Source organism: Lepidochelys kempii, chromosome 5 (assembly GCF_965140285.1).
Source record: "Lepidochelys kempii isolate rLepKem1 chromosome 5, rLepKem1.hap1, whole genome shotgun sequence".
Classification (NCBI taxonomy): Eukaryota; Metazoa; Chordata; order Testudines; family Cheloniidae; genus Lepidochelys; species Lepidochelys kempii.
Genome location: NC_136384.1, coordinates 81,897,411 through 81,921,927, shown reverse-complemented (window position 1 = coordinate 81,921,927; position 24,517 = coordinate 81,897,411). Strand labels below are relative to the sequence as shown.

Below are 24,517 nucleotides of genomic sequence, written 5' to 3'. Positions count from 1 at the left end.
TTTTCTATTAATCTCCTTTCCTTCCTGTTTTGATTAATGTCTACCTTCTTGTCTCTTTTTCTCACTTCCCTCTTCTGATGTTTTACTAGCTCCAGGGCAGAGTGGGGTTAAATCATGAAAGACTCAAAGCTTGAATCAGGTATTTGAGGTGAAGGGGGAACCAGTGGAGGGACTCCAAGGGTATATCTACATGGCAATTAAAAACCCACAGCTGGCCTGTGCCTGCTGACCCAGGCTCACATTAAGGAGCTGTTTATTTACAGCATAAATAGCTTGGAATCAGGCTGCAGCCCAAGCACCGGGACCCTCCTGTCTCACAGGGCCCTGGAGCCCAGGCTTGAGCCTAAGCGTGAACATCTACACCACAATTAAACAGCCCCTTACCCGAGCCCCATAAGTCTGAGTCAGCTGGCATAGGCCAATGTTGGGTTTTTAACAGCAGTGTAGACATACCCCAAGGAGGCTGCTGCTGCGCTCAGGAGTGTGAGCCAGGAAAATATTCAAAATGCTGTTGTCAAGCAAGGTTGCAGTACACAAGGTCCTAAATGAGGACGTTGCAGCAGTTAAAATGGAAATTGTGTGGTGAATGAGTTCCAGCTGTGTGGACAGAGAAGAAAAGGCCCAAATGTGTGGATCCAGCTAGAAGAGACAGATGACATCTAAGTTACAGGCTTGAGTAACCGCAAGACTGGTGTCTATAGTCTTGGAGAAGGAAGGGGATGGGCAGGAAAAGTTCAAGAGCCAAATTTTGGCCATGTTGATTTTAACACCTGGACATTGACAAAGGGATGTCAGAAAGACAGGCTGAGAACTCATTTTGGGCGGGGGGGAGGGGGAACTAGATTTCTGAGTCCTTGACACACTGATAGAAAAGAAAAAGAAGGCGGAGAACCAGCTGAGCAGCGGGGACAGCAGAGCAGCACACAGCAGGAGTTTGCCTGGGAGTTCGCCTGGAGGGAGCCCAGTGAGGCTTACGTCTTGCAAACTGCTCTGAGGAAGCTCACAGTAGGAAGGTGATATGGAAGGGGGGGGTTCAGCTGTTGTGACCTGCACTGAATGTGCCATGTTTGTCTTTCTTCCACAGGACAGAAGCGACTTTGTCTGTACAAAGTGCAAGCTGGTCTCCATATTGGAAGAGAAGATTGAAGGTCTGGAGCAACAGATAACAACCCTGCGTTGCATACGGGAAACTGAGGATTTCCTGGACGAAACTCAGGATAGGCTTCTAGGGGCACAAAGCTCTACAGATATAGAGCAGGTTGCACAGAGGAGCCAAGAGACCAGTGAAGAAGCTTGGCAACATGTGACCTCCAGAAGAGGTAAGCGGAATGTCCGGGTTCCAGTAACACAGACACAGGTAACTAACCGCTTTCATGTTCTCTCCACAGGTATCGTTGCGGAGAGTGGACCAGATGATATGTCTGGGGCGAGAAAGCAGAAGGAGACTCCGCTGGTTGGAAGGCATGAGATGCGCTGTCCTGAGGTTGGGGGTTCCACGACCACCACCCCCAAGAGGAGAAGGCGGGTGGTGGTGGTCGGGGACTCTCTCCTCCGGGGGACTGAGTCATCTATCTGCCGCCCTGACCGGGAAAACCGAGAAGTCTGCTGCTTGCCAGGGGCTAAGATTCGTGATGTGACGGAGAGACTGCCGAGACTCATCAAGCCCTCGGATCGCTACCCCTTCCTGCTTCTCCACGTGGGCACCAATGATACTGCCAAGAATGACCTTGAGCGGATCACTGCGGACTATGTGGCTCTAGGAAGAAGAATAAAGGAGTTGGAGGCGCAAGTGGTGTTCTCGTCCATCCTCCCCGTGGAAGGAAAAGGCCTAGGTAGGGAGCATCGAATCGTGGAAGTCAACGAATGGCTACGCAGATGGTGTCGGAGAGAAGGCTTTGGTTTCTTTGACCATGGGATGGTGTTCCATGAAGGAGGAGTGCTGGGTAGAGACGGGCTCCATCTTACGAAGAGAGGGAAGAGCATCTTTGCCAGCAGGCTGGCTAACCTAGTGAGGAGGGCTTTAAACTAGGTTCACCGGGGGAAGGAGACCAAAGCCCTGAGGTAAGTGGGAAAGCGGGATACCGGGAGGAAGCACAGGCAGGAATGTCTGTGAGGGGAGGGCTCCGGCCTCATACTGGCAATGAGGGGCGATCAACAGGTTATCTCAAGTGCTTATATACAAATGCACAAAGCCTTGGAAACAAGCAGGGAGAACTGGAGGTCCTGGTGATGTCAAGGAACTATGACGTGATCGGAATAACAGAGACTTGGTGGGATAACTCATATGACTGGAGTACTGTCATGGATGGTTATAAACTGTTCAGGAAGGACAGGCAGGGCAGAAAAGGTGGGGGAGTAGCACTGTATGTAAGGGAGCAGTATGACTGCTCAGAGCTCCGGTACGAAACTGCAGAAAAACCTGAGTGTCTCTGGATTAAGTTTAGAAGTGTGTGCAACAAGAGTGATGTAGTGGTGGGAGTCTGCTATCGACCACCGGACCAGGGGGATGAGGTGGATGAGGCTTTCTTCCGGCAGCTCACGGAAGCTACTAGATCGCATGCCCTGATTCTCATGGGTGACTTTAATTTTCCTGATATCTGCTGGGAGAGCAATACAGCGGTGCATAGACAATCCAGGAAGTTTTTGGAAAGCGTAGGGGACAATTTCCTGGCGCAAGTGCTAGAGGAGCCAACTAGGGGGGGTGCTTTTCTTGACCTGCTGCTCACAAACCGGGTAGAATTAGTGGGGGAAGCAAAAGTGGATGGGAATCTGGGAGGCAGTGACCATGAGTTGGTTGAGTTCAGGATCCTGACGCAGGGAACAAAGGTAAGCAGCAGGATACGGACCCTGGACTTCAGGAAAGCAGACTTCGACTCCCTCAGGGAACGGATGGCCAGGATCCCCTGGGGGACTAACTTGAAGGGGAAAGGAGTCCAGGAGAGCTGGCTGTATTTCAAGGAATCCCTGTTGAGGTTACAGGGACAAACCATCCCGATGAGTCGAAAGAATAGTAAATATGGCAGGCGACCAACTTGGCTTAATGGTGAAATCCTAGCGGATCTTAAACATAAAAAAGAAGCTTACAAGAAGTGGAAGGTTGGACATATGACCAGGGAAGAGTATAAAAATATTGCTCGGGCATGTAGGAATGTTATCAGGAGGGCCAAATCGCACCTGGAGCTGCAGCTAGCCAGAGATGTCAAGAGTAACAAGAAGGGTTTCTTCAGGTATGTTGGCAACAAGAAGAAAGCCAAGGAATGTGTGGGCCCCTTACTGAATGAGGGAGGCAACCTAGTGACAGAGGATGTGGAAAAAGCTAATGTACTCAATGCTTTTTTTGCCTCTGTTTTCACTAACAAGGTCAGCTCCCAGACTGCTGCGCTGGGCATCACAAAATGCGGAAGAGATGGCCAGCCCTCTGTGGAGATAGAGGCGGTTAGGGACTATTTAGAAAAGCTGGACGTGCACAAGTCCATGGGGCCGGACGAGTTGCATCCGAGAGTGCTGAAGGAATTGGCGGCTGTGATTGCAGAGCCACTGGCCATTATCTTTGAAAACTCGTGGCGAACCGGGGAAGTCCCGGATGACTGGAAAAAGGCTAATGTAGTGCCAATCTTTAAAAAAGGGAAGAAGGAAGATCCTGGGAACTACAGGCCAGTCAGCCTCACCTCAGTCCCTGGAAAAATCATGGAGCAGGTCCTCAAAGAATCAATCCTGAAGCACTTGCATGAGAGGAAAGTGATCAGGAACAGCCAGCATGGATTCACCAAGGGAAGGTCATGCCTGACTAATCTAATCGCCTTTTATGATGAGATTACTGGTTCTGTGGATGAAGGGAAAGCAGTGGATGTATTGTTTCTTGACTTTAGCAAAGCTTTTGACACGGTCTCCCATAGTATTCTTGTCAGCAAGTTAAGGAAGTATGGGCTGGATGAATGCACTATAAGGTGGGTAGAAAATTGGCTAAATTGTCGGGCTCAACGGGTAGTGATCAATGGCTCCATGTCTAGTTGGCAGCCGGTATCAAGTGGAGTGCCCCAAGGGTCGGTCCTGGGGCCGGTTTTATTCAATATCTTCATAAATGATCTGGAGGATGGTGTGGATTGCACTCTCAGCAAATTTGCGGATGATACTAAACTGGGAGGAGTGGTAGATACGCTGGAGGGGAGGGATAGGATACAGAAGGACCTAGACCAATTGGAAGATTGGGCCAAAAGGAATCTGATGAGGTTCAATAAGGATAAGTGCAGGGTCCTGCACTTAGGACGGAAGAACCGAATGCACAGCTACAGACTAGGGACCGAATGGCTAGGCAGCAGTTCTGCAGAAAAGGACCTAGGGGTGACAGTGGACGAGAAGCTGGATATGAGTCAGCAGTGTGCCCTTGTTGCCAAGAAGGCCAATGGCATTTTGGGATGTATAAGTAGGGGCATAGCGAGCAGATCAAGGGACGTGATCGTTCCCCTCTATTCGACATTGGTGAGGCCTCATCTGGAGTACTGTGTGCAGTTTTGGGCCCCACACTTCAAGAAGGATGTGGATAAATTGGAGAGAGTCCAGCGAAGGGCAACAAAAATGATTAGGGGTCTGGAACACATGAGTTATGAGGAGAGGCTGAGGGAGCTGGGATTGTTTAGCCTGCAGAAGAGAAGAATGAGGGGGGATTTGATAGCTGCTTTCAACTACCTGAAAGGGGGTTCCAAAGAGGATGGCTCTAGACTGTTCTCAATGGTAGCAGATGACAGAACGAGGAGTAATGGTCTCAAGTTGCAGTGGGGGAGGTTTAGATTGGATATTAGGAAAAACTTTTTCACTAAGAGGGTGGTGAAACACTGGAATGCGTTACCTAGGGAGGTGGTAGAATCTCCTTCCTTAGAGGTTTTTAAGGTCAGGCTTGACAAAGCCCTGGCTGGGATGATTTAACTGGGAATTGGTCCTGCTTTGAGCAGGGGGTTGGACTAGATGACCTTCTGGGGTCCCTTCCAACCCTGATATTCTATGATTCTATGACTTGTGGCACCTTAGACTAAAATTTATTTGAGCATCTGATGAAGTGAGCTGTAGCTCACAAAAGCTTCTGCTCAAATTTGTTGACTTGTGGCACCTTAGACTAACAAATTTATTTGAGCATAAGCTTTCGTGAGCTACAGCTCACTTCATCAGATGCTCAAATAAATTTTAGTCTCTAAGGTGCCACAAGTCCTCCTTTTCGTTTTGCAGATACAGACTAACACGGCTGCTACTCTGAAACCTAATAGTAGTCATGCTTCCACATAAGAGCACTTAGGGGCTTCTGAAAATTCAAGCCTAAAGGTATGTCTACACTAAAACTTATGGCTGACCTGTATCAGCTAGCTCAGGCTGCAGGGTTATAAAACAGTGTAGACATCTGAGCTTGGGCTGAAGCCCAGACTCTTGAACCTGGAGTTCCAGAGCCTGGGCTCCAGCCTGAGCCCAAACATGTATGTTGCAATTGTATAGCTCCACAAGCCAGCTGATACCACCCACTTGTGGGTATTTTTTATTGCAGGGTAGATGTACCCTGTGTGACTTTGGAGCCTAAATCCAACATTCAAAGGCACTTAGCACCTAAGTCTCATTGAGAATCAATAGATAATTCCTAATTTGCTCTATTGAAAGTGGGAGTAATCCACCAAAAACAACCTGACAGACTTTCTGGGACTGAAATATAAATCTCTAATTTTGATGTGTTTGAAATATAATTTCACAATTTACCTCTTTCAGTATTTTTCTTTTGCTCAGTACCTTGCACCCTATTTTAAAAATACTTAGGCTTCCCCTCATACAGTATAAGAGTCCTTTTAGGGAAGGGAAACTTTGAGTCACTGACAGTCTACTTTGATAGTCATCATCAGCGTGTTCCTGTTACACCTCTGGTGGCTAGGACAGTGATGAAGCTCCTCCACTCCTGTCTGCTTCAGGCAGTCTTTCAATGGTTCCCCAGCTGTGCCCCAGGTTTTTCAGCTTGGCTTCCACAGCTCTTGATATAATCATATCAAAGACTGTCAGTGACTCAAAGATTCTCTTTCCCAGCTTCAGCAATGGTATACTGATATCCTGTAACAGATGAATCTGGAAGGAAAAGAGCTAGACAAGTAGTAGCTGAAGTTCTATGCCATATCTTACCAATGGTGACACAGTTCATGAAATCTTATTTCCTCTCTGAGCAGAAAACAGACAAGTGTAAACTTAGATATATCAAACATTTCCAGTTGAAACTGTTCCATTTAAAACTGACTATTTTAGGGATGTACTCCCCCCCCCCACCTACTTGACTTTTTCCAAAAAAGGATCCTTTACTGGGGAAAAGAGTGGGAGGCGTTAAGTGTGTATATATAGTCCTAGTTTATCACCACTCTGAGAAGAGTGGAAAGTTTAATTTGTCATACTATTACTTTGCCATGTTATTTTCAGGTAGCCTCATTTTCACTTGCCTTCAAGTGTCCATCTTACTACTACTCTGGTGATGGAATCAGTTTCCATCCAAAGCACATGACTGATCCATCTCCAGTGCCTCCTGGAAATGATGGTGCTCAGATCCTCTTGGCTGCACTGTCAGTGGAGGACATAATTATAATGTCCTAGCTCCAGAAGAACTAGACCTTTGACAGTATTTGGTTAGCAGCACGGTATTCTTCCCTACATTAATTTGAAACAGCAGTGATTCTTTCTGTCTCTGAAGGCAGACATTGTCTCCAAAGGTCCCTTTCTCCACTTGGAAAGGTGTGACCTAACCTCATACTGAAAGACAGTTTTTACTGCAAGGGAATAATCCTCATCCCTTCCATGGGCCACCAGCCTGTATAATTCTTGGTGGTGCCCCAAATGGGTCCAAGCAGAGCCACCCCCTCCATAGGAGGGATTGGGGCAACCAGTCTGGGCCCTGCACTTTGGGGGGAAGGGGGTGCCCATGCTTCAGGGGGCCTGGCACTGGTAGCAGTGAGCAATCCAGCCCCAGCCTGCTCTGTTCTGGGCTGGATTGCTGGAAAGAGGCAGGGCAGGACCAAGCACTTGGGGGACTAGATGGGAGGGAGGGCTGGAGTAGAGGCAGGGGTTTGGGGGAAGGGGCTGAGTCACTTGCTGCTGCCAGCACCAGCCCTCCACCTCCCAGGCCACTGTGGACCCTGCATCCCCATGAAGCACAGGGCCCCACAAACTGCAGAGCCTGATGCCCCAGTCCATCCTAGGGACAGGATGGCTCTGAAAATTTAAGCCGAAATATTGGTGGAGCTGGGCCCATGTTCCTGACTATTGGTGGAGCACAGGCCCATATAAGTTGCTGCCTATGATCCCTTCTCCATCTCATCCCCACCTGAAAACAGAAGTAAAAATTTTCAGCTCTGTGCAGGTAGCCAGAAGCTACTTGGAAAAAATCCCAAGGATATAGCAGTAGCCATGATAGTGTGAGAAGTCTCCTCAATAGCATTTTAATCACTCAAGACTGTCATAATAAATTAAGAAAACAGCATATCCCCCTTTTACTATCAGAGCAATGACAAATGTTTGTAAACAAAAAGAACAACCCCCCCCCCCCGTTTTAGGTTGGTCAGACTCACAAACCTTTAAGGTGAATCTAGGCTAGTTTTTGAGCACTTGTTCAATTTTCAACAAATTTATGGTTTTGGGTGGAAACCAAGCAAACAGACAAGAAATCAGGTAAACAAGCTGATTCTTGTTTTGATGTTTGAGATGTATTTGAAAGCAACCTCAACAAGCAGGAAAATCCAAGCAAAGTAAAGAAAGTTTTGCAAATCTTAACTTATTATCCAGGCCTTCCAGAGAAGTCACCAAACTCTCATATAAATACACAAGGTTAAAAAAAGACAAAAGATGAAAATCTGATTCGCCTCTAGAGCGCTACAGTCCTGGTGTCCTCATTTAACTGCCAAGGTTTAGCTACTCAACCGCACGCCTCCTGGAAGAATAAACATTCATTGTCTGGGCTCCTCAACGCAACCGCTCCTCCCGCTGGACTGAAATTAGAACAAAGTCAGGCAAAAGGTCACGAGTGGAAAGAGAGCAATTACATGCCCTTTTCACCGCGGGTAACTGTCCAATTTCCTCAACAGACCTCAGCTGCAGGATATCTCCCACCACTGAAGGGGCTGCACTGCAGTTCCCGCCTTGCTGGCCAGATAACTAACCCCAGCTGCCCACCTCCCCCAATGGCAATGCCCCTTATGTGATCAGGTCTGTGGTCTTGCTTGGGAGGGTCGGTGCGTTCGAGATCCACTTCTGTGCCTCAGCGAGAAATCAATCCCCTTCGGGGGCAATTCTGCACCGACTAACTCTGCACACGTCGCTCTAACTCCGCGGCACCCCCACCCCGGCACGTGGCAGCAGAGGGTCCTCGCTACGAGAGCTTGCTTAGGAAAGAAAGCGAGGGACCAAGGCAGCTCTTGCAAAAGCAAAAGAGCCCCCGCCACAGCGCCGTCTCCTGAGTGCCCGCGGCACCGCCCCGAGACACTGGGGGAGGGGGGCGAAGTTATGGAACCGGGGAGCAAGGGGCCTGAATGAAACGACTGACACCCCACGAACCCCTCTCCTGCCTCCCCGCCCCTCCTCCTTCGCATAACCTCATCCTCGCCCATCCCTCCCCCTACGACTTCCTCTCCCCCACAGCCCCTCCTCCTTCTCCCCGTCTCTTCCCGCTGCGCCTCTTCCCCCACCCTGTTCTCAGCCCCTCCTTCTCCTCCCCCTGGCTGCAGCCCCCGCCCATCTCCGGTCTCACCCGCCCAGGCCCGCGCCCTCCTTGCTGCGCTCCCACGTGCTGGGAGCTGCGAGGCTCCCCACTGACTGACAGGCAGGCAGGCGGCCGCCCTGCCTCAAAACCCTCCAGCGCCTCGCATCCTTCAGCTCGCTCCTCCGCAGAGCGGCTCTCCGGTCCGCGGCTGCAGCGTCCGGGGGCCCCTTCGCCTCCCTGGCCTCGCCGCCTCTCCAGGATCCGTCTCTCAAACCGCCTGCTCCTCGGCCGGGATTGCTCTGCCCTCGGCACAGCTCCGGCGCAGCCTGCCTGTGCCTTAGTGACTCCTCGGGGTGCCGGGAGCTTCGCGGGGCCGGTCTGAAGCTCACCTCGGTCCCTGCTCTTTTGTAAATACAAAGCACGTTGCGGAGCGATGCAGCGTGGAGCCCAGGGCGCCCCGGCGCGTGCTCCCGCCGCGGCTTGCTGAAGGCGCTGTGGAAGAGGCGGCTGCGGTACAGTCCCTCCCGGGCAGGGAAAGAGGCAGCAGCGGCCCCCTGGCCCCCCAGCTGCCGAGTGCTGCGCTCTGAAGACGCCCCCGGAGTGGAAGTTTCAGTGCTTTGCACCCGGCCTCCCTCCTGGTCGGGGTTTCGAGCTGTCCAGTCGCAGGATGGGGAGACAGCGGGGGCTTTGCCCGCAGCTTTATTGCTTGTGGCTGGGCTGTGTCGCGCTGTGGGCGCAGGGAGCAGCCGGGCAGCAAAAGCAACAGCAGGTCCGGCCCGTGGGGGGAACAGACGCCATCTACCCAGCCTCGGAGAATCGGGAGGACGGGGCAGGGGCCGCCACCAGCCGGGTCCGCAGGAGAGGACAGCAGGATGTGCTCAGGGGGTAGGGAAGCACTTCACCGCAAACGCGCTTCCATGCAGCTCACAGCTACTGCACACAATGCAGCACAGCCACCCCCGGGCAGCCCCTTCCCGCTCACCTCCCTGCAGTCCACAAGCAGCGCCGTGTAACCCCTTTCGTTCAGTCCACAACTACATCGATACACCTCGCAATCCCGCCCGGCAGTCCACGCAGCCCCAGCCATGCAAGCCCCAATCCCCACCACCTCAGTGGAATCCATTACCAATCTGTGTAATCCCCACACAGCTACCTTCGCGCAGTTCACAGCGGTCTCCGTGTAACCTCTCCCCGCTTCAAAACCGCTGCTGGTGGCTCTCGTGTTTGTCTTCATCACACATGACATTTCCTTTCAAACTCACTTATTAGTCCAATTTAATGTTGTTGTTTTAATTCTCAATTGTGGCCACGATTTTAAAAAAAAGTACCCTCAGATACTGTGATTATGTTTGAAAAAATAGTTGTTTGCTTGTAAAGGTAAACGTGAAAAGGTGGTGCTAATAACAAGTAACAAATAGGGCTTCAATTTTGTGATCCTGGGTATTACAGCCTTAAAAAAAACTTTGAGGTAGACTTTGTTTTGCACGTTAAACGATGTGCTTGCAAAAGAGGATGGTTTTGTTTGGTTTGAGGAAGAATTTGAAGGGGGAGGGCTAGCTCAGTGGTTTTAAGCATTGGCCTGCTAAACCCTGGGTTGTGAGTTCAATCCTTGAGGGGGCCATTTAGGGATATGGGCAAAAATTGGGGACTGGTCCTGCTTTGAGCAGGGGGTTGGACTAGACGACCTCCTGAGGTTCTTTCCAACCTGATATTCTATGATTAATTTCGGTTTAAGGTGGTGGTGGAAGGTGCTTTTTCTTTGTTTGATTTTTTTTTTATTTTGGGTTGGAGGAAGGGGAGTTTGTTTGCTTTTGTTTGGCAGTTCATACAGTTTTTGTTTTGTTGTACCTGGACTGTAGATTCTTTCCCTTCTGCATATCTAAAAAACCTGGATGTGCCTTTACATTGACCGACATTTTTGTGTGCACATTTATTTGTATGTGTGTGACAGACCAAACGTGTGTGGCTCTAGATTCCACTCCTACTGTTGCCCTGGATGGAAAACGCTCCCTGGAGGAAATCAGTGTATTGTTCGTAAGTGTCTGACTTTAGGTTTTTACAGTCTCATGGGAAATAATCTTCTCTGAATTTTTCTGCTGCATCCAGTATAAGATAGTGGAATATATCTTGTAATTCATTTTGGCAAGTTCAGTCTTCTAGGTTACACTTCAAAAACGAAATGGTAGATTTAGTGGCTCAGAGTTCCCATAACCAAAACCTTAGGAATACCCTAAACAAAATACAGTGATGCATGGATCAATTTAGTTTAAAAAAAATAAAAATCATTAATTGAGTGATCAATACCGAAAAAAGAAAAATGTCAAGCAAATGGGATCTGAAGTTTTCTAAAACTTCTGTGGTAAATTCGGTATTGCAATATAATGATATAATAGGAAACTTTTTAATGTGTAGGGGTGTTCACTTATTTTCCTCCTTGTCATTTTTAGTTGTGTTTTAATTGCTATAAAGCATGGAGGCTCAATAATTATTGCACTGGCCATGCTAAATTTTGTACTGATAGATCTGGCTATTGTTGACATGGCTTGGCAAAAAAAGGAGAGTCTGCTGAGCAGTCTACTTAAGAAAAATTGTCTACCTAAAAAGGAAATTTAAGGGTTTTTGTCTGTTAAATTACTGTCAATTTCAGAAGTGTGCTTTTTGTTCTTTGAACTTCAGCTTTAATGAAAACTTCACCTACTCATCCTACCCTTTGACTAACCTGTGTTATTTTCTTACCTAATAAATATGTCAAATTTGCAATTCAAGAACACATTGCTCTCCAGTTCTGCTGTGATGTGCTTTGTAATGCCTCCTCTGACAAATCAAACATTCAGTGGGGGATGGGAGGAAAATATGTTGGCTTGTAGAAGTTAGAGATGGAAAAACCTGCCATGTCATTGAGGCCACTGCCTGGCAGCACATGACTACTGGTGTTTTCACTTTTGTTTATTTTACATAGTTAAGTCAGTCTTGTTAACATTATCTCCAACTATGCCAGATATCCTTGATCTTAGGTTCATAGAGTCATAGACTTTAAGGTCAGAAGGGACCATTATGATCATCTAATCTGACTTCCTGCGCAACACAGGCCACAGAATCTCACCCACCAACTCCTGTAACAATCCCCTAACTTATGTCTGAGCTATTGAAGTCCTCAGATTGTGGTTTAAAAACTTCAGAGTGCAGAGAATCCTCCAGCAAGTGACCTTAATGTTTTACAGGCAAAGGATAATTAGAAATTCAGAAAACAGCAATACCAAACTAGCTGTTGAATAATGGGAGCACCTGAGTGTGCTTAATTTAATGTATAATTTATGTACGGTATATAGGGACAAATTTTAAAGGTATTTGGGTGCCTAAAGATGTATCTGTGGTGCCCCATGAGATTTTCAAAGCCCCCGAAAGCCTAATTCTCATTTGTAATCTTCAAAAATCTGGCCAGTAGTGCATACTAAGGGCCTGAGCCTAGAATCTGTTCACATGCTAAACTCGAATTTGACTTTTATGTGACTCATTTGCTCAAAGGGCCCTATCCTGCTCCCAGTAAACTCAGCGATAAAAGTCCTGTTGACCTCAGTGGTGCAGAAATTGGGCCAAAATGACTACGCGATTGGGTAAATGGTTAGCACATGATGCTGTTTTTATAGATGTTTTTGATAGTTTAGGAACATATTTCTACATTCATACTCATACTTTTGTTGTGATCAGAGACTCCTTTAGAACACTTTGTAGTTACAGCCTTTTCTGGCCAAACTAAATGGCTATCTCCACTAGCAGTACCCCAGTGGAGATTCATCTTATACCAGCAAAGAGTTCTTTTGCTCATATAGCTTATACCAGTTCCCCAAATGAAATGAGCATTGTTAGGTTTTTGTTTGTTTGTTTTTGTGTCCCCGTCGCCCCCCACCCCCCCAACTCTAAATGCGTCTACATTGGGGCTTTTTGCCAGTTTTAAAAATATAAAGAATTATGCCCCTAACCAACCAACATTATACTGGCAAAAGTTTTTAGTGTAGACCTGGCCTTGCTCAGGAAATTGAGCTGGCCCATTTTTCTGTGGGTTAATGAATGACTTAAAAAATCAACTCTGGGTCTCTGGTATTGGCCATGTGTTGTAATTCAGATGCCTGACTCTTACTTTTCAGTTAGCCAATGAAAAAGGATTATGTTTTTTGCATTAATCAAGGCGATATTACTAATTTTAACAAAACAGTGAATTAAAGTGAATTCTCTCTTCCTCTCCCCTCCAATGGGAATTTCTTCAATGATTTTTGTTTCCAAATCTGCTCCCTTAGATAGTGATATTTGTTCAGCTTCTCCACCCTCAACTCCTATAAAAGAGTTGGTATCTATATAGTCTGATTTTTGAGTATCATCAGACTGAAAATGTCATCTTTCTGAGTCTACTGGAGTGATAAAGATGAATAAGTTTTCTGTGAAGAAAATCTCTTCAAGGTTTTTGTTGTGGTAACTGTCTGAGGACAGTAAAAAAGAAGAAGCACAAGCATGTGTTTATGGCTCAAATGGCACAAGAAGACTCCTTTTCCAACAAGGTCTTCTTTCAGCTTTCTTTTTATTTGGCTTTGCTGTTATATTACCAACATGTCAGGTTAGGAGCTGATTTCTCTCTGCTTAGATAGCTTGGAAAAGAGTCTCATGAGGTGGAACTATTTAATTTACCCATCCCAATTCTTGGGAAACCATGAGAAACCTATTTACTGATAATATGTCGGGTGGAATTTAGCATGGGGGTTATAATATACGTGAGGATTAGTTGAATTTTTGGTAGGCTATATTAACAATGTCTTATGTATTCCTTGAAAAGAGTTAATTTCAGCACGTATTACACCAAGACATCACACTGCATTGCAACTTCTATCTAAAAGTGTTCATCGGTTTAGAAACTATAATCCGGTTATTTGGTTAGAAGGTCTGAGTATTTCCATTATTTTGTAATGAATACATCCAATTACAGAGGAGACGCTGTACGTAACATTTTTCTGATTCAAATTCATTGAAGCTTAGGTCAGCAGAGGGTAATGATGTGCAGGGACAGTATATTCATAGATGGAAGTGGGAGGTTTTTGACGTCCCCCTGTGGTGCACCAGGTAACCAACTGAAGAAAGGTGTCCATGGGCTGAAAATGTGAGCTAGGGGTTGTGTGACTTTAATGGAGAATTTCAGGGGGCACACGTCAAGCTAGGCAGGATTTTTCACATTGATAAGGAGCTTCTGTTTTGAGGGGAAAGTTGGTAAGTCTCCTAGAGAGAACATTTTTACTTGGCTAATGGAGCAAGAAAACAATATACTTTATTTTTGCTTTGATAAGTTAGATTTCTTATTTCATTAACACTTTTTTTTTTAAGTCAGAATCCAGGATACAAAATAAATTTCCTTTGCTTTCTTCCATCTGGAAGAACAGAGTTTCTGTTTCTTTCCCACTCCCACAAAACTAATGGAGAGGTTAGGCCTTCGGAGATGTGGGTCTCCAAAGAACCATGGGAGCTGAGGTCATCCACATGTGGACTCTACGTGTGTAGTGTCTCTCACAAGAACTTGTTCTTCAATGGTATTTGTGTAGGGTGCTGCTCCGCTAATGTGCTGGGGCTCATATTCCGTCCCTTGTACAAAACCCCCCACAACATTTACTTTGTCTTAATCAGGACAGAGATCATGATTGGGCCCTTAGCATTTTCATGCTTGTTTAGTTCTGTGAGTGGAACATCCATTAGAGTCGGTGAGGAAATATGCATGCATGAAGATGGCAATAGATGGTTAATATTAGCACAGCCCATTACATAACATTTACGTACTTCCCAGAGAATTTCATAAAACTACCATCCAAATGACAATATGGAAGTGTTTGCATGTTTGTCTGATTTCATTAATTCTTTACAGGAAGGTTTATTTAAAGAGATAATACCACATCTGATAGACCCCAAATACGAACGCTGTCCTCCCTCAAAAGGTCAGCTTGACTTTTAAAATCCATCCTTAATCAGGAAAAAATAAGTAATTCTCCAAAATAAGGTCTGAAATCATTTTAAAATTAACATTTGTTTTAAATACATGACCCAAACAAAACCCATCCAATAACCTGAATTTGTAATATGTATTGCTTTTGTATTTAGTGAGCGTGAAGTGCAGTCAAATCTCAGTTTCCTACTTGGATTGTCTTTAGGTCATTCTGTCTAAAACTTATAGTTTTTACTCTATTCCATTGCTTGTTTTGGAGGCTATTGTTTCTAATTAGGAAAAAAAAGTGTGTTCCTCCTCCCAATTTTGGAGAGTTCTATTTTGGCCCTTTCCATCTTCAGAGTGTTGCTTTGCATTTGATCACAGAAATGATTTACCACAAATCAACTCTTTGTACTATGTTTGAGTTTTATTTTGGCATATATCTAACATTGTTTAACTGCATCTCTGAATTGAGCAATTTTCTGGCTTGGTTCAAGGCATTCATGTTTTCTGACTTCTCTTTCAAACAGTAAGTTACGAGTTTAGTTCATTAACAAGCATTTCTTTTGTAATTTAATTCTGAAAACATTCTTATTCACTGTTTTCTTAAATGCTTTCTTCCCCAGCAATTTGTAGAAATAGTTGTGGTGATGGATTTTGTTCCCGTCCTAATATGTGCACGTGCTCCAGTGGACAAATATCACCTACCTGTGGATCAAAATCTAGTAAGGACTTACAATATTTGCATTGCTTTTAGAGATCTCTCTTAAATTGATCTATAATAAGCATCCATTTTTCAAAAATACTTCAATGTATAGAACAAATACCTTATAAAATACATAGTCATCACTATATACAGACATGTAATTTATACTTACTGCTTTAGTTCTATCAATAGGCATTGCTCTGAGTGATATGACAAAAAGTGGGCATATTTAAACACACACAGATACCTTGAGTACATGCACATCTTGTAATACAATTTTCTAATTCTGAATTTTTGCATGAAAAGTTGGTTGCAAAATCCCTCTAGATGTTTAGGAGTTGCAAGTTGTGCCATATATTATTGGAGAAGTTATTTTCCCTAGATTTTGTTTTAAATGTCTTGATAATTTGTCACACAAATGTAGGCATATATACAAATTCTTTAAATGGCTATGTGTACATGTTTTTGAATGACACTGCTGTTAGCCACTTTTGGAAACCCATTATAATATTAAAATTAATCTGTATATATGTGTTCCATTGTAGTACAACAGTGCAGTATCAGATGTATGAATGGTGGTACTTGTGCAGATGACCAATGCCAGTGCCAGAAGGGGTACATTGGAACTTACTGTGGACAACGTAAGTAACTTCTCTGTTTCATGCTTAAATTTGACAAGCAGGGACCAATCCAACAGTCCTGGCTTATGTGTGTAGCTTGGAGTTTATAGGAGAGCAAAATAATCTAATTCTATGCATAAGGTTACATATGCAGAGATATTGTGCCATGTCTGAGGATGTAATACAGAAGTCCCTTGCTACATGGACCAGGTTGAGCTGCATCTACACTCCTGTCACGAGTCCTTTGCACCTCCCACAGAAAGATGTCAAAAATTACATTAATTTGGAAAACAATAAAATGATTAAAGAGAGATTGATTTGTGAGGAAAGATTAGAAGAACTGAATTTGGCCAACTGATTACTAATTAGCAGAGAATCTGATAACAGGTTACAAGTATTTGAGAAGTGAGACTGTTAATAAAAGAGGAGAATTGTATAAGGTGGTCTGTGGGTATGCAAGTAGAGGTAAACCAATGAAGTAAAAAGAAAAAGTAGTTTGAATAGCAGGAAAAAAATCTATGATGGAGACATAAGTGGAAGAGCATCCTAAAGAAATAGTGACAGCCCCATTGTAAGCCTGGGCAAAGCTCTGGAGAACATTTTGTGGGCAGCCTTGCATGTGTCATGTGATATGTTGGATGAATTTTCACATTTTTGATGATGATGATTTTGGGGTACTTTTCCCTTGAGAATTAGATAGTTCTAAAGGATCGTTGGTGGCAAAAAGTGCTTTGTTTGTTGCTTTAAAACCTAGGGCTTAAACCCTAGAGAGTCTTACTCAGGCCAGTCAATGGGAGTAAGCTTGGATCCTTAAGCACTGATCCTACAAAGAGCTGTGCATGGGCAGACCTCTGGGATTGCACAGAGCACACTGGAGGATCAGTGCTTTAGTTAGGGCTTGAGGATTTGGCTTCTAGACATAGGATTGAAAGTCATGTTTAAATTATAACATGAATATATTTAATTTAAACCATCATTGTGTTTTGAGATTTTAAAAAACCTTCTTGTTCCACAAAATATTGTAATTCATCCACTACGTGCTATAACAGCAACATAGAAGTTGCTTCATTTAATACATGGGACTGACATCTTGAGTGAAAAGTAATTCAGTTTAGGCCTTGATAAGAAATACAAGCTTTATCACGCTTCTAGATAATAGTACATTTTTATGTGTTTCCCTTTGTGATGTAGTGGTCAATCAAAGTGTACTATATGTGCATTTTTTCCAATTTAAAAGATTTAACAAAGAGTTGTTTTGGCACAGGGTAGTCAAGTGCTTTTATAACCTGTCCTAAGCTGTGGGGACCTGAGTTGGAAGACTGCCTAGAAACTTTAAGACCAAAATCTCTCTTTGCTGTTGCTCAGGCATGTTGTAAAGACAGTGGAACTGTCCTGTAGTTGCAATCTGTTCTTTCAGAGTACGTGATATTTCTGCGCAAAGCTGTACAGCCTTGGAAATAAGTGAGGCCTGATTTAAGCAGAATTGCTTTAAGGCACTAAAATTAATAATCTTTTCAGTATAACAGGTGAACTCTCTCTTTCACAGTCATATTCTGTTTATAAATGCTTGCTTTCCTAGAGGCCCAGTGAAAATTCTTGAGGGCTTAAAAAGGAAAGGTTGCTCTGAGGGAATTGCTGTATACCAGCAATATCACGCATTTTGCTAGGAAGTTCATACTTCATTGTTTCAAGAATATATATGACATTGATTGGATTCAGATGGATTTATAGGACACTCATTGTTTGATTCACACAAATTTTGTACATGGTGTGCATGTGCAAATTGTAACCCATCAGTAGATTTACTACTGGAGAAGGCAGATGATATTTCTTCTGCATTCCATTCTAGTGATCTACACCAAAAGTAGATCGCTTTAATTTCTGACCAGGACACCTTAGGTGACTCACTAGTGGAGGCTACCTGGAGATATGATGAATCATTGGATCTCCCTGGTGTCCTAGCCATGCCCACTTCTGGCCAGCACTACCTACTTTTGGGGTTGCACTGTCTGTCTGCATACTTGCTGGTAAAGTCGGAGTTTCTGATACCTTTGCCATTATAAGCACCACATCCTAGCAAACTTGCTGATGTTGGGACCCCACAGGCCTGGGATAACCGACGTATCCCAGGATGAAATATAATTATTATAGCTTTAGTTTTTGGGAAACTAGTTTATTTTTTTCCAGAAAAATCATTTTTTTAAATATATGAAGACTGAATGAATATATAGAGGTTATGCAATTAGCTTAATTGGGAAGGATTCCCTTTCTAACTTTATATTGGTGTCTAACAAATGGTACACCATGATTCTGTGGTGCAGTAAAACTGCTTTGATTGGTCCAGCCACTTGAGGCCTCGGCTTATGTAAGGGGATCCTGTAGTGCTGTGGAACTGCAGTAGCGGTTTGTACTCCACCTCTTTGCCTCCCCTCAGTTGCCTGTACAGGAGTGTTGCTGGGGAAATGGGATGGCTCAGGAAGAAACTTGTGCTCTAGCAATCCCGGACTGCCAGAAGGGCTCCTGGGAACCATTAGCAACCAGTGGAATTTACAACAGCTTTCAGGCTGCTTTAAGTCTTGCCTGAGAATAAACTTTATTTGTCAGCCTCAGAAGTGGGGAAACCCAAAGTCGACTTTAAGCCACCTTTGCCCACATACCTCCCATGCTGCCCAGGAGTTGAACTAAAGACAGAGTTCCAAGCATTAAAATATGGTTCTACTCTAAAACCAAAATATGTAAAAGGTGGCATCTTTTCATTGAAAAAATGAGATTGTTATGTGTTTTCAAGTTGTCTACTAATTTTATGGCAGAAATAAATTCTTACTACTATTTGTGCCTGTTAGTGCTGCACAGCCAGGCCCATTATTTAGCAAAGCACTTAAGCCTGTGCTTAATTTTAAGTAGCTACTTAATTCCATCCCCATTCAGCAGAGCTTTTTAGCATGTGCTTAAAATTAAGCACATTTAAACAGGTGCAAACAAAGGTGGAATTTGGCCTGCAAAATCTTTATTACTAGGGACGACATGTAAGAAGAAAAGAACCCAACATGGATTTCAGGTCCAGATTGAGTTTGTAGGGCAGTTAGAAAATCATTTTTACTTGTAAATTGAAAGAACTTTAACATTAGAGCTCATCAGAAACCAATAAAAAAGATCAAAAATTTTTTCATTGAAATTTGATTTTCATCAAGGATTTCCTACCATCTCTAATAAACATGGACCCCCCCATATGCTATTTTTACAATGGCACTTTTCAGATTTGATCAATATTTTAAAGAATTTTACTTTTTAAAAAAACTTGCGAAACTAATCCTAATTATAAATTCTTGTTTGGGATTAATGGGTAAACCCAATTTGATCTTTGTATAGCTAATAGTTTTTGAGTTCTGAATGAACAAAACATCTCCCTTAGCTTTATAGTAATTATGAAAAGTTTTAGTCTAAAGTTTTTGAGCAGATTTGACTGAAAACTGTCTTTGAGCCTTGACTATCTGCTGTTCTGTACTAATGCCAATGAGGTATATTTATTTGTTAATTTATTTTAAATAGATTACAAAGATATACTATTAATATTACATCAGAATTTCAACTTTTTTCAAACACAGCTGTCTGTGAAAATGGTTGCCAGAATGGAGGACGTTGTATTGGACCCAATCGCTGTGCATGCGTGTATGGATTTACTGGCCCTCAGTGCGAAAGAGGTAAGAAAAATAAGGAGAGAAAGGAATAAACAAATTTGAAAGCAAGTTTATAATAAGCCTTTTGTTCAAAATATTTTTCTTTCCTTTGTGACTGTAGCATATCTGGTTGGCAAACGGAAAATTACAATGCTTTTGTTGTGATTGAGAAAAAGCTGTGTTCTTATAGATTTCTCATTATCTTTTATCTAAATTCAATAGACAGTGGGCCAAACCCTACTGTCAGTTACCCTGAGTGCGCTGGGTCAGATCTGTTGATTGAACTGGAACCATAGAATTGTTACTGAGCAGAATTTGGCCCAGTTTTCCATACAGTAATTGTTTAAAGAAAATATATAGAGCTATTTATGCTGATGTGAGAGTGCCTTAAAGAAACATTTAAAATAAGAAAAAATGGATAAATTATAATAACTGTCTAAGGCCATGATTCTAGAAAGCATATCTATCCAGGAAAGCACCTCTTTAGGTGCTTTTCTGAATTAGGACCTAATTTAGTAATTTTATCATTTTACTATTATTACTGAAGAAGCCATCAGCTTATTTATTACAAGGATAGAAACGTCAGTCCTAGCCATGTCACTAGCAACAATGCTGGAAGTATTTAGTACTAAACATAAACAAAATTGTTTTTGGTTGAATTTGAACTATAATTGTCATGTTAATCTTGAAAGACAATAGTTCCATATATAAAAATTTAGAATAACGGGAATCAGGTGATCAGTTAACAGGTTTACAATATATTTCCCTCTCAAAATATGTTATACTTCAGTTTACGTTGCAGATGACAGCTAGGAGTATTCTCTTTATTTTTAAACCACAAGGCCTTCAAATGAACAATGTCAAATATCCCTGCCAAATACTTCTGATCTGTCAGGCAAACAAAAAGAACGCTAATACTAAATTGAGCTAAAAGTGAAATGTCACTCAACATACTTTCTAATTTAAAATGTTCTTGAAGACTGCTTTTCAAAATAATCACTAGAATTGTACGTCCTTTAATGTTATCCTGTCAGCATTCATTTAAGTTGATGCTGGTTTGCTTGGCAAAAATAATGTTCTTTGTCTTTCTCTGGCCCAGTTTATTTTCAGTGTGTTTGCAAATAACTTTTCTCATCAAAAAGCATAATGAAGAAGAGAGCAACAGAGATGTGAAAAGCTAATGGCTAGAATGCATTATCCTACCCCCTCATTAAAATACTCAATAGGATTGCCCTTTATAAAGTAGTGGCATTGTGCCTCAAGAATCTTTGATCATCCTATGTTGTTTTAAACACCTAAATTTAGGAGTTTGCTCTCCTGTAGAGGCAAGTACTTAGTTCCATTTGCGCAAGGGAGATGTACGTGCATTGATGGGGAAAATAGACTTCTTAACTTTGAGGTTCATACTGGGTTAAATTCAGACCTAGTATAAGGAGGAACAGCTTCCAGGGAACTATTTGTTTCAGCTTCAGTATATATATAGTGTTCAAATGTGATTAGAAAACACAGTATTTTACCACTTTTATATATCTTACACTTATTTGACACACACTGCATGTGTAACTTACATGCTAAATGGGTAGAAGTGTAGCAGGAAAAGAAACTGACACAAGGGGAGTAATATAGAGCAAGCCCTGATTCCTGCTATTCCTGACTTGTTTTATATACCCACTGAAAGGCAAATTACTAGAGGTTACAATACTTTGCCACAAGCAGCAGAGTGACATAAGTGATGAATTTGGCTCTTTGTGTCTAACTGCCTGTTGCTGTCAATCTGAATATCAGATTTTAAGAGTTACCACTATTAGATTAGTGTTTGGTATTATAATACATTACTTATCCAGTAAATCCCATGGGGACTATGAACTCCAGACCTAATTCTGGTATATTTTTGCTTTAGACTAATTAATGTGGAAAGTAATATGAAGCAGCAGTCTGTTGGGAATTATATTGATATATGTACAAATATGTGGAAATCCTCTTCATTGGGTAAAATGTGTGCACTTAATTTATATTGGATTTTCAAAGGAGCCTAAGGGAGCTGAGCATCTCAGCTTTAGTTCAGAGTGGAGAAAACTCATATACAAATTTAATGGTTCAGGTTATACCCAAGGGACATGAAGCTGTTATCTGAATAATAAAACATTGTTTTTGTTGCATTGGGGGGGAGGGGTGCTTGTGTGTGAATGTTGTTGTTTGGTTTCTCTTGAATGTAATAGCCTTGATTCTGATCTTTCTTATGCTGGTTTCAGTAGAATGCCAATGCCTTCAAAGGAATTACTCCTGATTCTCACCAGTGTGAGATCAGACTAAGACGTTCTGAGGACCAGATTCTGCTATCCTTACTCGGAAAATAGTCCCATTGACTTCCGTGGGATCCTTCATGGAGTAAATGGGCCAAAATCTGGCTGTGAAGATGGTTTTGGATTTTTTTTTGTATAGATTCTATGAGAGGAAGATGCTCCAGCTTATGTATTTACAGTTTTTGTTGAGTTTTAGATGTCAGTCCCAGAATCTGCTTTCTGACAATTCATTAGAAACTTTAGATTCAGATTTTCAAAGCCACCTGCGGGATTTGGATGGATAAAATTTAGACATCCAAATCTTTTAGGTGGCTTTCAAAGTCTTAGCCTGAGTGTACAGGAACAGAGAGTGACATGCCAGATAGGGATGACAATATCACCTGAGGTTTTAGCCTGCAGTATATAACTGACCAGCAAGAAAATTAGCTTAATTAAAAATTTCAACCATAGTAATTGTGTCCAAATTCTGCATTCTGTTACACTGCTGAAAGTACAAAGCAACTCCATTTAAATCAATGGAAGGAACTCTGAGCAGAATTTTGCAACATTGTTATATATTCTGGAAGTCATGAAGACTTTCTTCTAGCCTGATGCTGAAAGCAGAACCAGTATCATACTATTACACACTTTCCTTTGCTCATTTAATATCAACAAAGGTCTGACTGTGTGATCCTAATCTGACATTAATTGCTCAGTCTAAATGCATGCTTTCTGAGTAATATAATATCCTTATGTGAACAGGCAATATACCTTATAGGTGTGGTGGCATATTTTTGATCTGTGGTTTAAAGCAATCCTGGTAGATGTTTCTGAAATAATTAAAGATGGAAAAAACAATTGTGTATCGGTCTCAAGGTTTATTTTAAACAATGTATGTCTATGGATTAATGTACTTTATATTAGTAAAATTAAACTGGGGGGTGGGGGAAGAAACACTTCCTGAGGAAAGGGGAGAGAACAATGTTTTCAGGCACAACTTTAAAAATACTTGGAAGATATTTAGAATTTGTAAGTCTTCTCATTATGGGTGAAATTCATCAAACCGTGCCTAGAGCCTGGGTACAGTAGGGATTGATGGGAGTGGACAGAATCCAACCCCCAACTCAGTGAGCAGATTGCATGGCAGAAGTGCAACCACTGTGTGGCCAATATTCTAGCCTATGGGCTGGGATAGCAGTTCATTCTCCTAGTGCCCCCTTGTATGGATGTTTCTGACCATGTTGTATACAGATGCCATGGGCACATAGCTCACCCTCCATGCTCACCTTCAGGCTGATAAATCTGGCATTGGCAATGAGCCCACCTCTGTAGCATGCAAGAGGCATCTAGCTCTCCCTGTTGGTCTGCTCAGTCTGAGCCACTGTTATTTAGGGGGTATTGGAGAACTTAAGTGGTACGTGAGGACCGTCTGGAAAAGGGGAATTTCAGCCTGTGTTAATGGTAGATATGCTTGCTGTCTTTCAAAAAGGTTTTCCATGAAATATGAATATTGAATCATCTATTCCTGTAAAATAAATAAATAAGGATGAAGTCATGAGCAACAGTATTGCTCATTAAAAATAGTATCCCCAACATATATTTTGGTCATTTTAAAATTATGGGAAACATTAATCTCATGTGGTTTCTGTAAGCTAGCATACACAGAACTCTGTAAAATATAATGCGTGTCTGTTCTTTTCAATGGCAATTTGCAATTTTACATTTTTTCCTTTAGTAATAAAATAAGATTGCTTTACAACATGATGAAAAAGGCCTGATTCTTATGTACAGTGGTGGTAGTAGGCACCTTAATAATAGTTCACAGTAAAACAAACAAAACAAAACTCTGTAGTTTGCTTCTGAAACAAGCTTTTAAGCAACAGTCCTTAATTTTTAAACTAAAATGTTATAGTTAAAGTTTAGATGAACTTCCCTTGTAAATCACATTAGAGTTTTAAAAGACTTTGTCTTGTTTACTTTTTACATTACTGTATTTTCAAATGCATAGTTTTTATTGTTCTGTAAATTAAGGTCTTTTAAATTAGGTATTTTCCCCCTAATATATAACACATGTAGCTTTCCTTCAGATTGGCCTCCCAGACTCAGTTATATGATAAAACGTGACTGCTTGTTCAGCTATCTGGGCTCCTAGCAGACTAATTTCCGGGCTGGAGACAGGAGGCTAAGCAGTAACTAATGACTGGCATGATTACAGTATTTAACTTGAGACTAGCTGCTGGGATAACAAGAAAGCAGAACCTGTTTTGGAGAGCCTGCCTTATTTTCTTCTGATATATACAATGACCTTTTGTACTTACTATCAAAAGCTGTTCTTGTGGTCAACTCCTCCTCTTTGGTTTGAAGACACATTATGTTCAATCTGTTGGAAAGTTAAGGCACTTGATTTTGTCTGTTGCTTAAAATTGAATGAGTTATGAAAAGGTTATATACTGAAATAAATATTCTGCCCCCAGTCTCGTGTGTGTGTGTGTGTGTGTGTATGTATGTGTAAAATAATCCCCCCCCCCATTCAAAGCCCCAATCCTTATTGTATGCACACAAGTGGTTT

The 24,517-nt window shown here is 42.6% G+C and overlaps 2 protein-coding genes across 2 annotated transcripts in view; both read left to right on the top strand.

The window, feature by feature from the left end:
* Positions 1 to 888: 888 nt before the first annotated feature.
* LOC140911943 (uncharacterized) lies at positions 889 to 6,439 on the top strand. The gene is made up of 3 exons (XM_078853006.1): positions 889 to 1,013; positions 1,389 to 3,227; positions 6,436 to 6,439. The coding sequence occupies exons 2-3, from the start codon at positions 2,104 to 2,106 to the stop codon at positions 6,437 to 6,439; spliced, it is 1,128 nt and encodes a 375-aa protein (XP_078709132.1). The 5' UTR covers positions 889 to 1,013; positions 1,389 to 2,103.
* Positions 6,440 to 9,159: 2,720 nt separating this feature from the next.
* The window catches only part of FBN2 (fibrillin 2), a 254,203-nt gene continuing 238,845 nt past the window's right edge, over positions 9,160 to 24,517 (top strand). The window contains exons 1-5 of the mRNA XM_073344871.1: positions 9,160 to 9,589; positions 10,656 to 10,738; positions 15,290 to 15,388; positions 15,915 to 16,010; positions 19,595 to 19,690. Of these exons, the coding sequence (XP_073200972.1) occupies positions 9,372 to 9,589; positions 10,656 to 10,738; positions 15,290 to 15,388; positions 15,915 to 16,010; positions 19,595 to 19,690 (592 nt within the window). The 5' untranslated portion in view covers positions 9,160 to 9,371. The remainder of the gene's footprint in view (positions 9,590 to 10,655; positions 10,739 to 15,289; positions 15,389 to 15,914; positions 16,011 to 19,594; positions 19,691 to 24,517) is intronic.